Below are 25,555 nucleotides of genomic sequence, written 5' to 3'. Positions count from 1 at the left end.
GAAGTTAAGTCGCATAGTGCTCAGAGCCATTTGAACCATTCGTGCTACAGTGGTTTGAGGAGTATTACAGTGAACTCACGTGATGTCCTGGCGACCAAATTCGCCAGATTCAATCCTATGGTGAATCCTGGGTCGCTATCGGGCGCCATCACCGCGTATGCAAATCATCGGCCAAATTTTAGGAGAATTACAGAATCTGTGCGTAGACATATAATGCCGCGTACCTCCACAAACCTACCATCAAACTGTCAGATCCCGTATGCGCAGAATCAGTGATGTATCTCGTTCCAAATACGGACAAACAGTCTATGAAGAAGATGGTCATAACGTTTTGACTCATCAGTGTAGCAGAACAATTATTTAAGTTGCTTTCGCCTAATGCCAGTTCTCGCTTCTCAACCCCAACGACCTCCTAGACGCGTTTCGGGTGATCGATCTCATTGGCTGTTTTGTTCTGTGTTCTACCTCTACATCTAGTTCAGTCTTCTCTTACTATCCAGTGGTAATGACTTGCCATAGATAGTAATCTCTTATGTTAAATAGCTTCTACTACGTTCACTTTCACCTCCATTATTTTCCCGATTTTATCATTTTTGGAAGAAGTGGTTGTAGCTCTGTCATCAGTTGCATTTAGAAGTATCTTTTCTTACTTCTTGATTGTGCTCAGTTTCGGACGCCTTTGTCCATTTTCAAACCATCCTACAAAGAAAATTACAGCTGACATAACAATTTTACACAGACGAGGCAGATACCAGGTGTAGAAGAATGAAACCGGAATTTCCCTATGGATAGTGGTAACCGTCAGTGCAGGGCCCCTGAGACCGCGTCTGCAGCGCCAGCTGTTTCCTGTAACGGCTGACGAAGAACGTCAACACACAGTAACCCAAGTTCCATACATCGGTATCTGTTTCAAACCCGTAAACATGTCGAGTTTTGTGCCTACGAACTACGACTGCGGACAGTATTGGTTTTCTGTTATCATTTGAAGAAAACTGCTGCAGAATCGCATCGTATGTTTGTGGAAGCTTTTAGCGAACATGCTCTTGAAAAAACACGGTGTTTCGAGAGGTTTAAAAACTTCAAAATTAGTGACATTGACATGAGAAATGACGAGCGCGGGAAACCACTGAAAAAAGTTCGAAGACAACGAATTGCAGGCATTATTGGATGAAGATGATACTCAATCTCAACAGCCGGCCGAAGTGGCCGTGCGGTTAAAGGCGCTGCCGCCTGGAACCGCAAGACCGCTACGGTCGCAGGTTCGAATCCTGCCTCGGGCATGGATGTTTGTGATGTCCTTAGGTTAGTTAGGTTTAACTAGTTCTAAGTTCTAGGGGACCAATGACCTCAGCAGTTGAGTCCCATAGTGCTCAGAACCATTTGAACCATCAATCTCAACAGGAAGTCGCGGAACAATTGACTGTGACGCAGAAAGCCGTTTCGTTTTGGTTGAAAGCTATGGAAAGGTCAGAAAGTGGGAAAACGGTTTCGCATGAACTGAATGAAAGACAACAAACAAATCGAAAGACCACTTGTGAAATACTGCTCGCCAGATACAAATGAAAGTCGATTCTCCATCGAATAGTGACAGGTAATGGATATATTTTGAGAATCCTAAGCTTCGTAAATCCTGGGTGAACCGAGGCAAACCATCGACATCTACTGCAAGACCAAATCTCTTTGCAAGGAAGACAATGCTCTGAGTTTGGTGGGATCAGAAGGGTGTCACCTATTATGAGCTGCTAAAACCTGGTGAAACCTTTAACACTGATCGCTACCAAAAGCAAATGATCGATTTAAATCTAACATTACGTGAAAAGCGACAGGAATACGGAAAAAGGCAATATGAAGTCATATTGCTCCATGATAAAGCCCCATCACACACAGCAAAACGAGTCAGGGAAATGATCAAGGCGTTCATTTGGGAAATACTAGGGCATGCGGCTTATTCTCCAGACTTGGATCCGTCCGGTTATCATCTGTTTCCATGACTGGGATACGCTCTCGCTGTTCGTATGAAAATGTACGAGAATGTCCCGCTGACTGGTTCGTTTAAACGTAGCATTCATAGCCTGCCGGAGAGGTAGGAGAAATGTATAAAAAAGCAATGGAGATTATTTTCAATAAAATATTGTTTATCAGTTTCAAACAACAGACGTCTAATTATTGCAAGCAAATTCCAGTTTCATACTTCTGCAATACGTTTATAGTACACTGGTAAACGTGTAAGGTATACATATTTGCCGGCCGGTGTGGCCAAGCGGCTCTAGACGCTTCAGTCTGGAGCCTCGCGACCGCTACGGTCGCAGGTTCGAATCCTGCCTCGGGCATGGATGTGTGTGATGTCCTTAGGTTAGTTAGGTTTAAGTAGTTCTAAGTTCTGGGGGACTGAGGACCTCAGATGTTAAGTCCCATTGTGCCCAGAGCCATTTGAGCCATATACATATTTGTCACGGATATTTAGTTTTACGAGTTGCCTTACTAGTTACATACCTTATCGCAAGTGTGACAAATACCTATGTACAAAAACTACCCCTGCAGTAATGATCAGTGCGGCACTATGACCGACCCAACGACGGTAAACACACCACATAGGACTGACATTAAAGAACTGGTGTGCAGGGACACCAGTAGTTACCAGGTAAAACTCTAGAGGCCACTAACAGCGGCGCGCGTCGAAGATGAAAATGTTTACTGACTAAACAATACATTCATTTTCTTTCATCAATTTAATATAGACTTAAGTACCCTACAATGCTGATATTGTTTTCTAAGACCACTCATTGGTCTCTAGTGGCTCGAATTACATCAAAGTTCCATGATATGACGTCGTCTGCAGAATACACTACAGTTGCATGAACTACGCTCAGTAGTTATACTGTTGTGCAATGTACATAATTTATATCCAGTCCCCAAAAAGTTAATGTCTGTACTGCAACTCAAAACCAAAAAGTACTGTAGCCTCAGATCGAAAAATAAACTAACCTGCGAATTTATAAGAAGTCTGCCCCGTAAACAGATCATCTCCAAAGTAATTGATTAGTTTAAATTTAGTCCTTTAATGGAGTAGAGAAGTGTCTTATTTTCATACAAAACCTAGTTTTACATACAGTGACCAAAAATTATATTTGACTATAGTAATCTAAAGCCACACGGTGTGACATTACGCTCGAAGACTAAAAAGTAGAAACGACAACCTGCATGGAGTAAAACACCCTTAGACAAGCCATTTACAATAGATCTACGTAGTTTTGCACATTGTGCTCTAATGAGCAAAAATTACATGTCTTTTTGTCACATATTAAGTCCATAGCGCAACCAGTGCTACTATACATCTATTATTGAAACGATAAGTCATTTACAACAGATTCACATAGTTTTACATATTGTGCCCTAATGAGCAAAAATTAAGTTTAATTTTTTCAAACTGAATCCATAGCGCAACTTATGCGACAGTACATCGAACATTGAAACGTTAGGCACCGCCGATTGTACGAAAACCAGAAGGAATAAGCAAAATGCATTTTTTTGGAAAGTGACCGAGTGCGAGAGCACTCTCTCGTATTAAAACATAATTAATTTGCGATAAAACCATCGACTGGCGAAGCCCAGGTAATTGAACAAAAACTGCATTATTTAACTAATTTTATAATACATCATAAAAATACTAAATCCTTTTTTCATTGCTGATTAAACTCCTTTTGTGGCTAAACTACTCCATGGAAGCGGCGCGTTAGCCAGCGCAATATTACATTGCATCGTTTGCATGAAGTAAAGATACTTATAGGCAAGTCAAGCTGCTGTGTACATAGCATAAATTATGCCACTTCTCAATGCAACTTACGAAGGAGCTACAACAACTCATTTCAATTACAAGAGAAGTTGAAGACTTAGTTTGCACCTCCAAAATGCTGCAAGTTCGTTTATCGTTTTTGATGAGATCTAATTTTGAGACTCCAGCCCCTTGAGCCTAGTAATCCATTTCTCTCTCTTTCTTATTTTCCAAAGTGCTACCACACACACACACACACACACACACATATATATATATATATATATATATATATATATATATATATATATAAGGTGGTCCATTGATAATGACCGGTATCTCACGAAATATGCATCAAACGAAAAAACTACAAAGAACGAAACTCGTCTAGCTTGAAGGGAGAAACCAGATGGCTCTATGGTTGGCCCACTAGATAGCGCTGCCATAGGTCAAAAGGATATCAACTGCGTTTTTTCAAATAGAAACCCCCATTTTTATTACATATTCGTGTAGTACGTAAAGAAATGTGAATGTTTTAGGTGGACCACTTTTTTCGCTTTGTGATAGATGGCGCTGTAATAGTTACAAACGTATAACTGCGCGGTATCGCGTAACATTTCGCCAGTGCGGACGGTATTTGCTTGGTGATACATTACCCGTGTTAATATGGACCGTTTACCAATTGCAGAAAAGGTCGATATCGTGTTGATGTATGGCTATTGTGATCAAAATGCCCAACGGGCGTGTGTTATATATGCTGCTCGGTATCCTGGACGACATCATCCAAGTGTCCGGACTGTTCGCCGGTTAGTTACGTAATTTAAGGAAACATGAAGTGTTCAGCCACATGTGAAACGTCAACCACGACCTGCCAGAAATGATGACGTCCAAGTAGGTGTTTTAGGTGCTGTCGTGGCTAATCCGCACATCAGTAGCAGACAAATTGCGCGAGAATCGGGAATCTCAAAAACGTCGGTGTTGAGAATGCTACATCAGCATCGATTGCACCCGTACCGTATTTCTATGCACCAGGAATAGCATGGCGACGACTTTTAACATCGTGTACAGTTCTGCCACTGGGCACAAGAGAAATTACGGGACGATGACAGATTTTTTGCATTTAGCGACGAAGCGTCATTCATCAACAGCGGTAACGTAAACCGGCGTAATATGCACTATTGGGCTACGGAAAATCCACGATGACTGCGACAAGTGGAATATCAGCAACCTTGTCGGGTTAAGGTATGGTGCGGCATTGTAGGAGGAAGGATAATTGGCTCCCATTTTATCGATGGTAATCTAAATGGTGCAATGTATGCTGATTTCCTACGTAATGTTCTACCGATGTTACTACAAGATTTTTCACTGCATGAGAGAATGGCGATGTACTTCCAACATGATGGATGTCCGGCACATAGCTCGCGTGCGGTGAAGCGGTATTGAATAGCATATTTCATGACGTGTGGATTGATCGTCGAAGTACCATACCATGGCCCGCACGTTCGCCGGATCTGACGCCCTCAGATTCCTTTCTGTGGGGAAGTTGAAGGATATTTGCTATCGTGATCCATCGACAACGCCTGACAACATGAGTCAGCGCATTGTCAACGCATGTGCGAACATTACGAAAGGCGAGCTACTCGCTGTTGAGAGGAATGTCGTTACACGTATTGAGAAATGCACTGGGGTTGACAGACATCATTTTGAGCATATATTGCACTAATGTGGTATTTACAGGTAACCACGCTGTAACAGCATGCGTTCTCAGAAATGATAAGTTCACAAACGCACATGTATCATATTGGAACAACCGAAATAAAATGTTCAAACGTCCCTACGTTCTGTATTTTAATTTAAAAGACCTACATGTTACCAATTGTTCGTCTAAAATTGTGAGCCATATGTTTGTGACTATTAAAGCGCCATCTATCACATAGCGGAAAAAGTGGTCCAACTAAAACATTCAGATTTCTTTACGTTCTACACGAATATGTAATAAAAAATGGGGGTTCCTATTTAAAAAAACGCAGTTGATATCCGTTTGACCTATGGCAGCGCCATCTAGCGGACCAACCATAGCGCCATCTGGTTTTTCCCCTTCAAGCTAGACAAGTTTCGTTCTTTGTAGCTTTTTCGTTTGGCGCTTACTTCGTGAGATATATATATATATATATATATATATATATATATATATATATATATGCAAAGTTTTTGTATTTTGTTATCTCCAAAGGAATGAGTTCAATTGTTCAGTCTTACTTCTAAGATCTTCTACATTCTTTCCATTCTTAGGCATAGTTGCATCTAGATATGTAAAAGAAAGGTATTTAATGCGTAACTTCCCAGCATATAAATCACGTTGTCCGCCACCACCTACTATCATATGTGCCTCAACACTTACCTACGGAGTTACTCTCTGGGAGGCAAATGCACAAAATATGAACTCATTTTCGAAACTACAGAAAAAGACCATGAGAATAATGGCGAAAGATGGTAGTCGAGCTCATTGTAAAGGTCTTTTCAAAACACTTGCGATTGTAACTGCTCCATGTGACCACATTTACCAATGCATGTAAAATAACATTGATAACAATTACTGCATAAACAGCTGTATTCATGACCATGACACAAAATAGATACTGAACTTACATTTACCAAGAAAGAATAAACATAAAAACTCGAAATAGCATTTTATACCAAGGCATAAAACTGTATAATAAATTGTCCAAGGAGATTAAAGAGATTATTAAAACAAACTTGTTTAAAAAAACAGTTAAAAAGCTACCTGTTAAGCAACACATTCTACACAGTGAATGGTTACTTAAAGAGAGTATGGGTTAGGAAAAAATGTAACATAAATAAATAATAATAACGATAATAAAACATCTATCATTTCCATAAACTTTAACTGCATGTTTTTCTTCTTGTTTTTCTTTTCTGGGAAACGTTACTCGCAAAGCTACGCATTGTACAATACTAACACCTTACCTTTTTTCTGAGCTCAAAATCTCACTCATTACACAGGGGTGCTGACTCTGTTTTTCAGGCTGTCAGATGGGAAGTTGCGGTATATGAAATGGAAATCAAACATTGGTTCTGACGTCACATGATAGTGTGTGTATTGTGAATAGTGTGAGCGGTAAATGGGGCTCAAAAATGAATGAACAGTGCAGCACTAGTGGCCTCATAGGTTGCCAAGGTTGTTTCGATGACCCTACTGAAATTTTTCTGAGAAGCCCTTACACATACTTCCCAAGCCATTTCCATGTATTGGGAGCCCTGAAGAAAGAGATTCGTAGCCTTCGATTTGCTTCCTATGAATAGGTGCACGCCTGTGTACAATCATTGTTCTTTAGGCAACCGTAAACATGTTTCCATGAAGGCATTAACCGTCTTGTCTTACACTGGGCTAAATGTATTAACAGTTATGGCCATTACTTTTGAAAAATAAATACGTCACTTACTTTTTCCATCCGTCCCATAGTGATGTGGGTGCGGCTTGTACATATACTCGTACAATAATTAAACAAATTAATCCCATAGAACAAAACTTTTTCATCGAGGAGTTTCGCCAAGTAGAGCTATTATTACAAATAGATACACTTTGCCCGCACGAATACTACAAATCTGTCCAGCAGCACGTTTCTCAAGCTAGCACCTCGCCAACTGTTATGTTACTAATCGTCCGTGGTCTGAAAACTCACTTGAGGTTTGCGTATCGATGCTGCCTGCCTAACTGCAGCATGAAACTTGCAGTTCACGACCCAATAACTGGGTTGGTGATGTCAGTCACATTAAAACTTCCATCAGCTACATTCTCTATGTTTCTAACCATCTTGTTAAACTCTAACCTTCTTCCACTCTTCTTTTATTTGTCGATGTGCCTGTTAGAGGTTCAGTATGATGCTGTTCTACACTTCTTTCTATCCCGTTCGCGCATTTTTCGTCATTATAGGCCTAGTGTGCCAACAGTATCTCCAATAACTGCTCGACATTCCTATTTTTATTTGGCACTAAAGTGTTCCCTTGATTAAACTTACGCTACTAAGTTCTGAATTGTAAATTCCTTTATAGGTACCCTATTACGCTGCGCCTTCTGTTATAAGTTTCTGTACGCCTCTTTGTTGTTTATGCAGTAGTATCACTTTATTTATTATGTATGCCGATGTAGCTTATTAATGTCGTTTCGTATCACTACCTTCCAAATTCTTATAGGTTCTTGTTGCATACCTTTCCCTTTGTTCATTTTCACCATAAGGTACTCCAAGGCACTGCTAAGAGTTAACATCTGTCTTGCTTTAATTGTTGATCAACTTACTTCAGAGGAGGCCCCCTTCTCGAACGTATCTTAAGCTGTTGTAATACCGTATTTTCAAATACCAGACAAACATGTCAATATTTCCATATCAGAAATTTATTTCTCTTCCTCTCTCTCTCATATATTTCGGACAATTTCCAAATTTGTTACTTGTCATTATGCAGCAAAAAACTTTTTTTTTCATAATGGATCCCGTGTAGGAGCGAGCGTAGATTTTAGTGGCCGTTATCATCTTAAATAAAGCTTTTTCATTTATGTAACCGCGCTACACATTTAACGTAATTTGTTTTTAAGCCTGTTGCCCGCCGTCAATTGCTTCCTTTCCAAGTCTGGATAGTGGTAACACGTACGATTGTCAAGGAGCGACTGCAGTTTTTCTTTCGTACGTCTGACTTGTAACGCCAGTCACTGTTCTCATACTTTCCCACTACTACGATCAAGAATAGTGTGTGTCAGCATGCCGTGTCATATAAGAACAGACCAGTATTCATAGCTGTACATTGTTGATGACAATTAAGAAGAACGTGATGTAAACACCTAATATGTCTTCATGTAGTTGTGCATGCTTTGTTTACAAATTTTAGCAAATGTCATTATGTAGCTAGGTCATTTCTGTTTGTCAAAGTCAGTCCTGCACTCAGGAAATGAACGTCTCGGACCAGTGCAGAGTTGCCATTCTTGGCAATGTTCTAGCGGACGTGGGAAACTACTTCCGACTTATTGTGTAGTGTCATTGTGTATGTCATTTACGGCTATGATGTGTGCTCATATAGTGCACTGTAGTAGTAGTGGTTTTATTCATATGTGGATAATTTTTAAAAGGATATTGTATATATTATATTATTAGAAGTTAAGAACGAAAACTGGTAGTTCATATACACAGTCATTTACATAGTAATAGGTCTCGTTTGACAACGGGTAGACCGCGATGTTATGGGCGAAGGGAAGGGAGACACTGATACTCGGTACTAACACACAGATTCAAATGGCTCTGAGCACTATGGGACTTAACATCTATGGTCATCAGTCCCCTAGAACTTAGAACTACTTGAACCTAACTAACCTAAGGACAGCACACAAACACCCAGTCATCACGAGGCAGAGAAAATCCCTGACCCCGCCGGGAATCTAACCCGGGAACCCGGGCGTGGGAAGCGAGAACGCTACCGCACGACCACGAGCTGCGGACACTAACACACAGATCTTACTCCTCTCCAGTACTAGCAAGCAAACAGTCTAATCCTTTTTAAAGTTCTTAGTTGAATTTCCTCAGTATGAGAGCAAAGGGCCATCTCTTCTAGTTGTTAAAAACTATTCAAAAGCCAAGTTCGCACAAAATGTTTTTTGTTTAAGACATGCGGTTTCCAAGCCTTAACTGTGATCTTCAGATCAGTAAGAAAATGCAATACATGGAGTATGTCTCATAAGTTAAACTGTAACATCTGGTATAAAAGTTTTTATTTGGTATTATAAAAACTGTGCTGATACCTTTATTCTTAGAAATGTGTGTGATCTTGTATACTCCAACCTTAAAAAAGCAGCAGCCGTGTTGCTGCCTGCTCAACATAAATAACATGTACCACACGTTTTTGTTGTGGTTGCTCACATACTCTTATTTATATGACATTTATTCTGTCTTACATTGCTATATATTTTTCTGTGTTGTAGTACAACACCTGTGTCTGCACAGCCCGACACAGCAGAGTATGGTTTCCGTCTATCTATAGCAAGCTTTTAAGTAAAGCTCTGTCCAACCAAGGACAGTTCTATACGTGTCATGCTTTGTTGGGCCGCCCGTTGTGGCCGAACGGTTCTAGGCGCTACAGTCTGGAACCGCGCTACCGCTATGGTCGCAGGTTCGAATCCTGCCTGGGACATGGATGTGTGTGATGTCCTTAGGTTAGTTAGGTTTAAGTAGTTCTAAGTTCTAGGGGACTGATCACCTCAGAAGTTAAGTCCCATAGTGCTCAGAGCCATTTGAACCATGCTTTGTTGGTGTGTGATGGTTCTGGGCACTGCGAGTTTTGCTTTTGTTTTGTCTCGGGTGAAGTTTCCTGGTGCCTCCCTCCCTACTACAGTTTGTGCGCCTGGCGCATTGGTGGGTACGCGCCACAACTACAACGTAAGCTGTTGTTGAGTAAATACCTTAATTTTCCCTTATGCATGCACTAATAAGAACGTGTGGTTGTGGTTAGTGTTTAACGTCCCGTCGACAACGAGGTCATTAGAGACGGAGCTCACGCTCGGATTAGGGAAGGATTGGGAAGGAACTCGGCCGTGCCCTTTCAAAGGAACCATCCCGGCATTTGCCTGAAGCGATATAGGGAAATCACGGAAAACCTAAATCAGGATGGCTGGAGACGGGATTGAACCGTCGTCCTCTCGAATGCGAGTCCAGTGAATAAGAACGTGTAAAAGAGATTGTGAGAATTAAATACGTGTTTCAGATATTAGTGAAGTACAATTTTGTAAGGCCACTCACCAAAGTAGTTAATTTTGAATATGAAAAGAGTTTTCGATCTTTCACATAGTTCCGATGTAAGAGCCATCTAGTGGCTGCAACACACTCTACAAATGTTATCTTTGCAGCCTTTGTAACTTATATGCCACTTTTAATGGAGTCGCACTGTTTAGTATGTGTCCAGTACGTGTAAACAAATGTGCTATTGTGCACCGTATTTGTGTGATGCAACAAGCATCTGTGAGCAATATGCATACGGACATGGCCTTTTGGACAAGGTAATATTTTAGCGTTGACAAATATTTATAATGTGCTGAGTTGGATCCATTTGACATCTTGCACATGAGCTTCAGCGTAAAATTAAAATGTTTTACCACAAAAATATTTAATGTATGTGAATGTACAGGTCCACTTCCAGTTTTTTATAATACCAAATTAAAGTTTTCATATCAAATGTTACAGCTTAACTTATGAGATATATTTCATGTGTTGCATTTTCTTACAGACTTGAAGATAACATCTAGAACTGTTGAAACCGGTTGTCTTGAACAAAAAATATTTTGTGCGATCTGGCTTTTGAATGGTTTTTAATAAAAATTCTTGATACATTTATATGACAATAGCTGCATTACCAAGATATTTCTTCTTTATTATAAAATTATTCTACGTAATTTTTACATTCTATTTATTAGTAAGTACATCTTTTTGTACATAATTCTTTCGACTTATACCTGACTAGCTAACGCTGACAACATGCCGACAGCTGTACACGGGGCCTCCAGTATTTAAGAAATAGCTGCTCTGCTCTCTTCAGCAGTTGACTATCGTCATTCAGCAGTTTCTGCTCCGTGGACAGCCAGTGTCCGTCACTATGGGTGCATCTATGTTCTGTAATTTTATAGCTAATTTTAAGTTCTTTCCATGTACCCCTCTAATTTACATCCTGGATCATATCACAGTTTCGAAGGTCTGAAGATGATCATGTGATCATCAAAAACGGTCACCTTGTAATAAACGTACCTTTGCGATCTAGAATGTTTTATTATCTTTCTAAAATATTCTGTTTTGATGGCTGACTTTCTCAGCAATGTTTTTAAAAGAAACTATCAGCCTCGACTGCAGTAATGAAACCAATCTTTACCTAGGTTTCAACCCAAATAATTGAGCCTTATTGGTGCTGGTGTTGACTTAGTACTTACGTACCGCATTTTTCAAATGTGACTACGCCTATTCAGCCTGTTTTAGTTTTATTTCTAGGCCACGCCCTCTGAGACAAACTATAGATTCCGGTATATCTTCTGAAGAAGGATCAATTATATGGGCTGAAACCTAGGTAAAGTTTTCTTATATACACTACTGGCCATTAAAATTGCTACACCAAGAAGAAATGCAGATGATCAACGGTTATTCATTGGACAGATATATTATACTAGAGCTGACATGTGATTACATTTTCACGCAATTTCGGTGCATAGATCCTGAGAAATCAGTACCCAGAACAACCACCTCTGGCCGTAATAACGGCCGTGATACGCCTGGGAATTGAGTCAAACAGAGCTTGGATGGCGTGCACAGATGCAGCTGCCCATGCAGCTTCAACACGATATCACAGTTCATCAAGAGTAGTGACTGGTGTATTGTGACGAGCCAGTTGCTCGGCCAACATTGACCAGACGTTTTCAATTGATGAGACATCTGGAGAATGTGCTAGCCAGGGCCGCAGTCGAACATTTTCTGTATCCAGAAAGGCCCGTACAGGACCTACAACATGCGGTCGCGCATTATGCTGCTGAAATGTAGGGTTTCGCAGGGATCGAATGAAGGGTAGAGCCACGGGTCGTAACACATCTGAAATGTAACATCCACTGTTCAAAGTGCTGTCAGTGCGAACAAGAGGTGACCGAGACGTGTAACCAGTGGCAGCCCATACCAACACGCCGGTTGATACGCCAGTATGGCGATGACGAATACACGCTTCCAATGTGCGTTCACCGCGATGTCGCCAAACTCGGATGCGACCATCATGAGCCGGCCGGAGTGGCCGAGCGGTTCTAGGCGCACCAGTCTTGAACCGCGCGACCGCTGCGGGCGCAGGTTCGAATCCTGCATCGGGCATGGATGTGTGATGTGTGTGATGTCCTTAGGTTAGTTAGGTTTAGGTAGTTCTAAGTTCTCGGGGACTGATGACCACTGTAGTTAAGTCCCATAGTGCTCAGAGCCACTTGAACCTTTTTTTTTTTTTTTTTTTTTGACCATCATGATGCTGTAAACAGAACCTGGATTCATCTGAAAAAATTACGTTTTGCCATTCGTGCACCCAGGTTCGTCGTTGAGTACAGCATCGCAGGCGCTCCTGTCTGTAATGCAGCGTCAATGGTAACCGCAGCGATGGACTCCGAGCTGATAGCCCATGCTGCTGCAAACGTCGTCGAACTGTTCGTGCAGACTGTTGTTGTCTTGCAAACAAAAAAATGGTTCAAATGGCTCTGAGCACTATGGGACATAACTGCTGTGGTCATCAGTCCCCTAGAACTTGGAACTACTTAAATGTAACGAACGTAAAGACATCACACACATCCATGCCGGAGGCAGGATTCGAACCTGTGACCGTAGCGCCTGCGCGGTTCCTGACTGTAGTGCCTAGAACCGCTCGACCACTCCGGCCGGCCTGTCTTGCAAACGTCCCCATCTGTTGACGCAGGGATCGAGACGTGGCTGCACGATCCGTTACAGCCATGCGGATAAGATACCTGTCAGCTCGACTACTAGTGATACGACGCCGTTGGGATCCAGCACGGCGTTTCGTATTACCCTCCTGAACCCACAGATTCCACATTCTGCTAACAGTCATTGGATCTCGACCAACGCGAGCAGCAATGTCCCGATACGATAAAGCGCAATCGTGATATGCTACAATCCGACCTTTATCAAAGTCGGAAACGTGATGGTACGCGTTTCTCCTCCTTACACGAGGCATCACAACATCGTTTCACCAGACAACGCCGGTCAACTGCTGTTTGTGTATGAGAAATCGGTTGGAAACTTTCCTCATGTCAGCACGTTGTAGGTGTCGCCACCGGCGCCAATCTTGTGTGAATAGTCTGAAAAGCTAACCATTTGCGTATCACAGCATCTTCTTCCCGTCGGTTAAATTTCGCGTATGTAGCACGTCATCGTCGTGGTGTAGCAATTTCAATGGCCAGTAGTGTATTAGATTATCACGATTGCTGACTGTGCTGCGATGTTGAGAGTACAAAATTTTTTAAAAGTAACCTGCTTTGTATGTTGTGTTACTCTGGCAGCCGGCCGTGCCGTGGCGTCGCCTGCTGACATCGGGGCCAGTCTGGGCTTGTGCTACCGCCGTGGCCGGCAGTCTGTGGGGACGCGCCGCACTCCTGCTGGCGGCCACAAAGTACCTGCGCCACGTGTACGGCTTCGCCCTCACCTATGTGAGTAACACTTCTCCAGCGAAAATAACTATACACTCTCGTTTGAGTGCACATGCACTTCGTCTTCAGGCCACGAGTGGCCTACCGGGACCATCCGACCGCCGCGCCTTCCTCAGTGGAGGATGCGGATAGGAGGGGCGCGGGGACAGCACACCGCTCTCCTGGTCGTTATGATGGTGTTCTTGACCGAAGCCGCTACTATTCGGCCGAGTAGCTCCTTAGTTGGCATCACGAGGCTGAGTGCATCCCGAAAAATGGCAACAGCGCATGGCGGCCTGGATGGTCACCCATCCAAGTGCCACCACGCCCGACAGCGCTTAACTTTGGTGATCTCACGGGAACCGGTGTATCCACTGCGGCAAGGCCGTCGACATTGAGTGCACATGGGTAATCATAATTACAAGCGACAGCTCGGACTGTAAAAGTGAAGCTAAGTATCTTGTCCTAGTGTGGTAGTACTGGACCCAGAGCCGTTTGGTGTTAATCTTGGTGGCGGAAGATACTTTCATTAACTTACTTATGCAGCAAAGGTTGGTTGGTTGGTTTAATAATATCAAGGGAGCTGGCAAGATCAGCTTCTTCAGGGTTGACGGCGATTATTTCTTTATGTTATCGGGTCTACCCCGGAACTACCCCAGTCAACATTGTCTACTGGATTGCCGTCCGGTGTGGCCGAGCGGTTCTAGGCGCTTCAGTCTGGAACCGCGCGACCGCTAGGGTCGCAGGTTCGAATCCTGTCGCGGGCATGGATGTTTGTGATGTCCTTAGGTTAGTTAGGTTTAAGTAGTTCTAAGTTCTAGGGGACTGATGACCTCAGATGTTAAGTCCCATAGTGCTCAGAGCCTTTTTTTTTTGTCTACTGGATTCATAGGGCAGAGGACGGCGCATATACGGCGTTTCCACTGGTACATATGAGTCTATGAATTATTACACCTTTACGTAAATGACATTTCTAGATTTGACTGATATTTTGGCGGACACAGAGGTTTCACAGCCGGCCGCTGCGGCCGAGCGGTTCTAGGCGCCTCAGTCCGGAACCGCGCTGTTGCTACGGTCGCAGGTTCGAATCCCGCCTCGGGCATGGATATGTGTGATGTCCTTAGGTTGGGTTTAAATAGTTCGAAGTTTAGGGGATGATGACCTCAGATGTTAAGTCCCATAGTGATTAGAGCCATTTGAACCATTTTTTTTTTTTTTTTTGAGATTTCACATCGGTTTATGTAGTGGATTCCCATCGAGAAGGTCATACAGTACTATGTCTCCATTGATTATCCTAAACCAGTTAAAGCAAAATCTGGATTTATTGCTTTGAAGTTTGGACATGGAATTGTTGGCCTTGAGTCCCAGTTGGGATGTTCGAGACTTTTTATGTGATGCCATTTCAGCGACCTGCGTGATGATGATGAACTGATGACGAGGACAACACCCACAACCGGTCCCGAGAGGAGAAAATCCCCGACGTGGCGGCGAATCGGACACAGAGCTCCACGATAGAGAGGCAGCAACGCTAGCCGCAAGACCACGATCTGTTGACATTTCAATTAAATTCGCAGTTGCGACGAAGTATTACCATCAGCTGTAGAGTGGAATGACAACTATGAAAATTTGTGCCCGACTGGGGCTCGAACCCGGGCTTCCGCTTATCGCGAGCGGTCGTCTTACTATTTTTCTTTTTTTACTTCTCTTCATTTTGTTCGCTGTTGTTCGTTGTGCTTGGTCTGGGCGTACGTCACATGACATCCATTCTAATTGATCGTTGATTCCTTTACTCAGTTTTTTTTTATTTTATTACAGAGGGCAACCAGTCCTCTGATCGAACACGCTGAGCTACCGTGCCGGCAAAAATGGCAACAGGAACTTGGCTATCCGTGCACGGCTCACGGCGGGACCCAGACTTCCGTTTGGCGTCAACCATCCGCCTACGACCTGAGCTCGCACGTCCATTATGTATATTGCCGTGCAGATCAGACGTTGTACTCGAAAGTCGCTTGCCCTGTATCGGCAAATAAATACCATATTCCAGAATGAGGTTTCACTCTGCAGCGGAGTGTGCGCTGATACGAAACTTCCTGGGAGATTAAAAGTGTGTGCCGGACCGAGTCTCGAACTCGGGACCTTTGCCTTTCGCGGGCAAGTGCTTTACCAACTGAGCTACCCAAGCACGACTCACGCCCCGAGTTCGAGTCTCAGTCCGGCACACAGTTTTAATCTGCCAGAAAGTTTCATAAATACGATATTGCAGTGCCTGTCTTATTCTGATTACGAAGCAAAGTTCCTTCAGACATTCATGCACGTCCAAAAGAACAGGCACTATGGCGACCACAGCCATTACGAAACACATCAAATGAATTCGCAGTCGCGAATAAAGACTACCATCAGCTGTAGAACGGAATGACGACGATGAAAATGTATGCCGGACCGGGATTCGAACCCGGAACTTTGCATCGTAATCAGAATAACTTAGGCACTGTAATAGCATATTAATCTGCCGATACCGGTCGGTATATGTGAAAGTAAATAATATGTTGTCCGTATCTTCCTAGAAAGTACTCACTCGAAATTTCAGTAGGAAACCATTCTGTGACGCGCAACGCATCTCTTATAGAGTCTGACACTGGAATTTGTTGAGGATCTCGGTACCTCTTTCCCGTGAACTGAACGATCTTGTAGCGAAGCGCGCCTCTCTTCCTTGTTTCTTCTCTATTTTTTTCTATCGGTTCTACCTGGTTAGGGTCCCAAATTGACGAACAACACTCAAAAAATGCAATTCTGTCATATGATGACATGGTTGGAGACCGTGGCTGTTATTTGAAGACGAATGTTGATGGTGCTGAGACAGCAACCAGCCACAAATTTATTTTCAGTTCCTTCATTCAAGCCGGCCGTGGTGGCCTAGCGGTCGCAGGTTCGAATCCTGCCTCGGGCATGGATGTGTGTGATGTCCTTAGCTAGGTTTACGTAGTTCCAAGTTCTAGGGTGCTAATGACCTCAGATGTTAAGTCCCATAGTGCTCAGAGCCATTTGAACCATTTTGAACCTTCATTCAGAAGGTACCGTTACCGGTTTCGAATCATTACAATTCATCTTCAGACGGTTTTCATGCTTTCATTAGATCATGTGTTGCGTTTTTTTTACAGATTAATTGTCTTAAAATTTAAATACATCCAATGCAAATCTGTTACGCAATCATCTGTGTGGTGTGCTTATAATTATGTATTATTTATATTTTAGGACAATTAATCTGTAAAAGACGCACCACATGCTCTAATGAAAGCATGAAAACCGGCTGATGATGAATCGTAATGATTCTAAACTGGTAACGGTACCTTTTGAATAAAGGAACTAAAAATAAATTTGTGGCTGGTTGCTGTCTCAACACCATCAACACTAAAAAATCCGTCGAGCAAGCGCCCTATAAGCCACTCCTTCATGAGTTACTTTTCCCTGAGATTCTTCCTATAAATGTCAATCTGGCAACTGTTTTATTTTATGTGGTCAATGCACGTGAGGTAACTCTGGCTAGTTACTCCTAGATATTATGCCGTAAATACACTCCTGGAAATGGAAAAAAGAACACATTGACACCGGTGTGTCAGACCCACCATACTTGCTCCGGACACTGCGAGAGCGCTGTACAAGCAATGATCACACGCACGGCACAGCGGACACACCAGGAGCCGCGGTGTTGGCCGTCGAATAGCGCTAGCTGCGCAGCATTTGTGCACCGCCGCCGTCAGTGTCAGCCAGTTTGCCGTGGCATACGGAGCTCCATCGCAGTCTTTAACACTGGTAGCATGCCGCGATAGCGTGGACGTGAACCGTATGTGCAGTTGACGGACTTTGAGCGAGGGCGTATAGTGGGCATGCGGGAGGCCGGGTGGACGTACCGCCGAATTGCTCAACACGTGGGGCGTGAGGTCTCCACAGTACATCGATGTTGTCGCCAGTGGTCGGCGAAAGGTGCACGTGTCCGTCGACCTGGGACCGGACCGCAGCGACGCACGGATGCACGCCAAGACCGTAGGATCCTACGCAGTGCCGTAGGGGACCGCACCGCCACTTCCCAGCAAATTAGGGACACTGTTGCTCCTGGGGTATCGGCGAGGACCATTCGCAACCGTCTCCACGAAGCTGGGCTACGGTCCCGCACACCGTTAAGCCGTCTTCCGCTCACGCCCCAACATCGTGCAGCCCGCCTCCAGTGGTGTCGCGACAGGCGTGAATGGAGGGACGAATGGAGACGTGTCGTCTTCAGCGATGAGAGTCGCTTCTGCCTTGGTGCCAATGATGGTCGTATGCGTGTTTGGCGCCGTGCAGGTGAGCGCCACAATCAGGACTGCATACGACCGAGGCACACAGGGCCAACACCCGGCATCATGGTGTGGGGAGCGATCTCCTACACTGGCCGTACACCACTGGTGATCGTCGAGGGGACATTGAATAGTGCACGGTACATCCAAACCGTCATCGAACCCATCGTTCTACCATTCCTAGACCGGCAAGGGAACTTGCTGTTCCAACAGGACAATGCACGTCCGCATGTATCCCGTGCCACCCAACGTGCTCTAGAAGGTGTAAGTCAATTACCCTGGCCAGCAAGATCTCCGGATTTGTCCCCCATTGAGCATGTTTGGGACTGGATGAAGCGTCGTCTCACGCGGTCTGCACGTCCAGCACGAACGCTGGTCCAACTGAGGCGCCAGGTGGAAATGGCATGGCAAGCCGTTCCACAGGACTACATCCAGCATCTCTACGATCGTCTCCATGGGAGAATAGCAGCCTGCATTGCTGCGAAAGGTGGATATACACTGTACTAGTGCCTACATTGTGCATGCTCTGTTGCCTGTGTCTATGTGCCTGTGGTTCTGTCAGTGTGATCATGTGATGTATCTGACCCCAGGAATGTGTCAATAAAGTTTCCCCTTCCTGGGACAATGAATTCACGGTGTTCTTATTTCAATTTCCAGGAGTGTACTATTGCCAGCAATTTTTTATCAATAGTGTAGTTGTGCAGTAATGGAGTTCTTTTTCTATGTGTGAGCAATATCTTACATTTATTTACGTTCAGGGTCAGCTGCCAAAGCAGGCAGCATTCATTAATCCTCAGTAGATCGTTCAGAAAATCGATCTGTCTTCTGGCATTAGACAATCGCAACATCTGCGAACAGGCTTACATACCTTCCGAAGCTTTTTGATACATCATTTATATACATTGAAAACAGTAACTGTCTTATCACACTTCCTTGTGGTTATCTGGAAATCACCCAACACCTGTTGATTTTGTTCCGTTGAGAGCGAAGCGTTAAGTCCTGTCTGTAAGAAAGTCTTGAATCGAGTCGCAAATCTGGCCCGATACTCAGTAAAGCCGTTTTTTTTTCTTTTTTTTCGCTAACCGGCTGTGCGGACGGTGACAAATGAATTCCTTGAATCAATGAACACGGCATCAACCTCAGCGCCCTGGATCTCATGGAGGAAAAGAACGAACTGAGATTCGGAAGAAATGTTTACGGAGTCCATGATGACTTTTATAGAAAAGATTTTCATTCTTGAAAAAACGTCGTAATGCCGAGTATAAAACATGTTCCATAATTCTACAACAGACTGACATCAGTGACATGTACCTGTTTATGTACATCCGTCCTACGATGCCTCTTGAAAATGGGAATGAGTTGTGCTTTTTTCCAGTCACTAAGTACCCTTCGTTGCTTCAGCTATCTACGATAAACTGCTGCTAGAAGGCCAGCAAGTCATTTCGCATGATCTGTGTAGAATATTAAAGGTATCTCATGTGGTCCTGATGCTTTTGCGCTAGTAAGCGACTGTAGTTGCTTTTCTGTCCTGTGATCTGTGTGGAGTTTGCTGGTCTCCCTTCGGGCGCCTCCCCATGTGGCGGATAGGGGAATGCTCACCAGATATGGTGGGTGTCGGGGAAATAATATACCCCGGGTGGACCAAAACTAGCAACGGCTGCCTTGTAGTATGATATTGGCTTATCAAAGGCTAAAGAAAGAAAACCTTGAGACCGAGCGAGGTGGCGTAGTGGTTAGCACACTGGACTCGCATTCGGGAGGACGACGGTTCAATCCCGCGTCCGGCCATCCTGATTTAGGTTTTCCGTGATTTCCCTAAATCGCTCCAGGCAAATGCCGGGATGGTTCTTCTGAAAGAGCACGGCCGACTTCCTTCCCTGTCCGTCCCTACTCCGATGAGACCGATGACCTCGCTGTTTGGTCTCTTCCCCCAAAACCAACCAACCAACCAAAACCTTGAGTAAAAATTACCTGCTCCTCCGGGTTGGGGGTTGTGCAGTGGGCCAGCTCCTAGCTCACATAAAAATATTAAAATGCTAAAAAACCTAGTAATATGCCTCGGAAAAATTGGAACTTTGGACGACGAACTGGCGATGAGAAACGGAAAATGATGTTTGGATGCTGGAATGTGCAAGATATGTCCACTAAAATAAATTTACTACCAGCAGAACTTGACATGTTAAACATGGATGTTGTCGTACTCTCTGAAACAAAGAAGAAAGGCCAAGGAGAAAAAGAACTGGATAATTAATTACATAACTGGAGTGGGGTATCAAAAGCAGTAAGAGCCAAAGCAGGAGTCTCCATTATGATAAAGAAATCATGGAAAGAAATAATCACAAATTGGGCATTCATCTCCAACAGCGATATGGTCGCGTATACAAATAGTGATCCAATACTGTCAAATGTTTTTTATTCCAGTCTTTGATCACAATATGAATTCTTTAGACGATGACCGATTTCAGTCCGTAATGACCATCCTCAGATCTATAATATACAAATATATACACCTAGTGAGCAGTGTGTCTTTCAACATAATACAGCAATACGTATCACAATATACTACCATACAGCCAGGGAGATGTACAGAAAATACGGTAAAACGTACCTTTTTTACACCATGTCCTAAAGTGATAAGGCCATAATGGCATCTTCAAAACGTATAAATATAATCAGCATAGCATCGTCATATTGATTTAAAACAAGGTGTAGAATTGGCTTCATCATCCACACAGTCATTATTGCAACTGGCATATTAATGCAAATTGTAGTAGCCAACCGTTTCTCACCCAAAGATGTTATGCGCCCCCATACAATAGGATAAAAGAACAGAAAGCAAATAGTAGGCAGACCAACAATCATCTAGAAAAAAGAAGGAATAAAGATAACCTGAAAACTATTCCAGTGAAATTTTACGGAAAAATGTCCCAACAAATAGGAAAGTGTTGGAGTAAATCTAAGGTTAGATGTGGTTTTCAAGTTAGAACACGCTGAAACTCCGCATAAAACATAGTTTGAGTAAAGATTCTGATAAATTTGACGGTTCTGGGGTTTACAAGATCGTTTGTAGTAGTTGTGACAAATTATACATCGGTCACACTACCCGTTCTTTTAAAATTAGATTCAGGGACCATTTGCGGGAACATAACAAAACTGCATTAGGAATGCATTTGGCAGAAACCGGCCACACCCTAGGCAATATCGAGAGTTGTATGCGTATTCTACACAGGGCAGAGAAGGATCGCGCTCTTGACTTGTTGGAGGATTTCGAGATTTACAAAGCAAAAAAGCATGAGCCCACTAGCGTGCTCAATGGACAAAGCGATTTTGCGCCCAACGTCTACTTTTCTTTGTTTGATAACGTACTACGATAACCAACTAATGCCTCGCGTATTTATACCTAGCCTTACATGATGATTTATGTCGAGAACAGTAGGCATTTGCCTTACTTCCATACATTAATCGCACTAATCCTGTAACTGATTATATCCTACCTACTCATTGAATGTATAACCAGACTATATAATTTTATTTATTGACTGTTAATATGTTGTTTAAAAGTTTCCTGTGGGAGATATATCACGCTGTATGTAAAGCCCCCTAGTGGTTAAGTTCTTAAGATCGGTGCACGCCTAAATAACATCCTGGCGGCCGACCCAACAGAGGGCGCTGATCATTGATCTGTCCTTTTTCAGCTGTCATATAGACATTTTATCTTTCATAGGCGTTGCTACAGGCAATGTAACACGTATATTAATTGTTGATCGTAAATTCACAATAAAAAGGATCGGTACTATTATATTCATATATTTCCTTTTAATAATTTTATATGGGTAACTGTATTCGTCTTTTAAAGTTTCACAATTTAGTTTCTGTGAAAGTTATCAATTTTAGTAGTCTGTAGGCTGCAGAGCAGCGTACTAAGCTGCTGCCAGCCCGCCCCCTTCGGGGGGAATTCAAAATCAATAAAGGAAAAAAAAATATCAATTTTAAAAGTCTACTACATGTATTTTACATAATGTGTTTTTATCAGATTATGTTTTATGCTAAATGATGACTACATCTAAGCTGACAGTAGCGAAATCTAGTGATGATACAGGCAAACAGATTTCTGGAAGCTACTGTACTTCAGTAGCCAGTTGCAATAATGACTGTGTAGATGCTGCAGCCTATTCTACACCTTATTTGAGATCTATATGACGATGCTATGCTGATTATATTTACATGTTTTGACGATGCCGTTATGGCCTTATCACTTTAGACCATGGTGTAAAATAAGGTACGTTTCACCGTAATTTCTGTATATCTCCCTGGTTGTATGATAGTATATTGTGATACGTATTGCTGTATTATGTTGAAAGACACACTGCTCACTAGGTGTATATATTTGTATATTATACACTCCTGGAAATGGAAAAAAGAACACATTGACACCGGTGTGTCAGACCCACCATACTTGCTCCGGGCACTGCGAGAGGGCTGTACAAGCAATGATCACACGCACGGCACAGCGGACACACCAGGAACCGCGGTGTTGGCCGTCGAATGGCGCTAGCTGCGCAGTATTTGTGCACCGCCGCCGTCAGTGTCAGCCAGTTTGCCGTGGCATACGGAGCTCCATCGCAGTCTTTAACACTGGTAGCATGCCGCGACAGCGTGGACGTGAACCGTATGTGCAGTTGACGGACTTTGAGCGAGGGCGTATAGTGGGCATGCGGGAGGCCGGGTGGACGTACCGCCGAATTGCTCAACACGTGGGGCGTGAGGTCTCCACAGTACATCGATGTTGTCGCCAGTGGTCGGCGGAAGGTGCACGTGCCCGTCGACCTGGGACCGGACCGCAGCGACGCACGGATGCACGCCAAGACCGTAGGATCCTACGCAGTGCCGTAGGGGACAGCACCGCCACTTCCCAGCAAATTAGGGACACTGTTGCTCCTGGGGTATCGGCGAGGACCATTCGCAACCGTCTCCATGAAGCTGGGCTACGGTCCCGCACACCGTTAGGCCGTCTTCCGCTCACGCCCCAACATCGTGCAGCCCGCCTCCAGTGGTGTCGCGACAGGCGTGAATGGAGGGACGAATGGAGACGTGTCGTCTTCAGCGATGAGAGTCGCTTCTGCCTTGGTGCCAATGATGGTCGTATGCGTGTTTGGTGCCGTGCAGGTGAGCGCCACAATCAGGACTGCATACGACCGAGGCACACAGGGCCAACACCCGGCATCATGGTGTGGGGAGCGATCTCCTACACTGGCCGTACACCACTGGTGATCGTCGAGGGGACACTGAATAGTGCACGGTACATCCAAACCGTCATCGAACCCATCGTTCTACCATTCCTAGACCGGCAAGGGAACTTGCTGTTCCAACAGGACAATGCACGTCCGCATGTATCCCGTGCCACCCAACGTGCTCTAGAAGGTGTAAGTCAACTACCCTGGCCAGCAAGATCTCCGGATCTGTCCCCCATTGAGCATGTTTGGGACTGGATGAAGCGTCGTCTCACGCGGTCTGCACGTCCAGCACGAACGCTGGTCCAACTGAGGCGCCAGGTGGAAATGGCATGGCAAGCCGTTCCACAGGACTACATCCAGAATCTCTACGATCGTCTCCATGGGAGAATAGCAGCCTGCATTGCTGCGAAAGGTGGATATACACTGTACTAGTGCCGACATTGTGCATGCTCTGTTGCCTGTGTCTATGTGCCTGTGGTTCTGTCAGTGTGATCATGTGATGTATCTGACCCCAGGAATGTGTCAATAAAGTTTCCCCTTCCTGGGACAATGAATTCACGGTGTTCTTATTTCAATTTCCAGGAGTGTAGATCTGAGGATGGTCATTACGGACTGAAACCGGTCATCGTCTAAAGAATTCATATTGTGATCAAAGACTGGAATAAAAAACATGGGACATTCATCAATCAACGTATTATAACTGTTGAAATGACATTATTTGCTAGGGAAGTTGTGATTATTGGCGTATATGCACACACGAACGACACAAAAGATAAGGAGAAAGATACATTCTGGGCCATTCTGAGTGTCACTGCATTCGCTATGAAGAAATATGAAGTTATATTGTATGATGTGAGATGAATTTTAAAGAAATAGTTATCCAATGTTAAATCCACAATAGTATTTCTTTGAAACAGAAATTCTCAATAAAAATGCACTGACACTGTGAAACAATCGTCTACATAGCTAGAAAGCGATGCTCCATAAACGTTAAATAAACGAATCCCATAAAAATGTGAAAAAAGAAGAATTATCATTGGTAGAAAAGGGAAAAGTAGGACTCATTGCGGTCAATTCTTGAAAGTGATTACAAAAAAACCCAATTCGGACATTCAAATTACAAGGAAAGGATAATTTGTAGTAATCTTAATCATCACTATAAGCGTAAACAAGCGAAAAAGTATATAAATATGCTCGGTAAAAGTAGCGAGAATAACATCTCCCTTACTCGCGTTTACATAAAGACAAATAATCTGACACAATAAAGATATTAGGTGAATAGCATAGATGACAACGGTAATATCCTAAGTACCTTTATTGTACTACTTCATGATGTGTTTGGCAGTAGATAATGTTACTTTCGTCTACGTTCCGCGTGTTTTACTGCAGAGACAAATTCCCTCTTTGTATTACCTATCGTTGTTCGCTGACACAATATTTGTGGAACTTGTGTTAAGTACTAGAAGCCCAACATTTTCATGTCAGCTCCCTTGAGTAAATACGTCGTGTCCTCAAATGACTGCACATAATTTTCTCTGTCTTTGGAATCCGATGTGACTGTACAAGTGCAGATCCCTTAAATGAAGACAAATAATAGTTTCAAGACTGCCTGCAGGATGGCGGTATAAGTTGTTTGCCACGCGGGAAGCTTAGTTTTGTCGCTACAGTCTTACAAGGGAAATTCCCCATTGAACCCCCCCCCCCCCCCCCCCCCCGAGTTAGTGGTAAGATGGACCGGTGCATAGCCCGTCAAAAACTAAACACAGATCGAGCATGAAAACAGCAAGAAGATGTACTGAACTGTAAAAAAAAAAAAAACCAAAATTGAAACAGTGAACGGTCCAAACTAAACAAGTACAATATTGAGCGAAAACGGATCGGCTCTCCGTCGTGGTTTAGTGGACACGGTGTTCAAAACTCCCTCACGCCATTTATTTTTACTTTTTTTTCACATCATTATGAACTATCCGTCCTGTCACTGAAATGTTTGTTCTCTTTCTGAAATCTTGGC

The 25,555-nt window shown here is 43.5% G+C and overlaps 1 protein-coding gene across 1 annotated transcript in view; it reads left to right on the top strand.

Annotated features, from left to right (window-relative positions):
• Positions 1-25,555, top strand: part of LOC124776010 (uncharacterized transporter slc-17.2-like) — a 416,532-nt gene that overhangs the window by 210,964 nt on the left and 180,013 nt on the right. The window contains exon 5 of the mRNA XM_047250852.1: positions 13,854-14,000. Within this exon, the coding sequence (XP_047106808.1) occupies positions 13,854-14,000 (147 nt within the window). The remainder of the gene's footprint in view (positions 1-13,853; positions 14,001-25,555) is intronic.

This window comes from Schistocerca piceifrons, chromosome 2, assembly GCF_021461385.2.
Source record: "Schistocerca piceifrons isolate TAMUIC-IGC-003096 chromosome 2, iqSchPice1.1, whole genome shotgun sequence".
In the NCBI taxonomy this organism is placed as follows: domain Eukaryota; kingdom Metazoa; phylum Arthropoda; class Insecta; order Orthoptera; family Acrididae; genus Schistocerca; species Schistocerca piceifrons.
The sequence above is the reverse complement of the archived record's forward strand: the minus strand, read 5'-3'. Positions and strand labels throughout refer to the sequence as shown.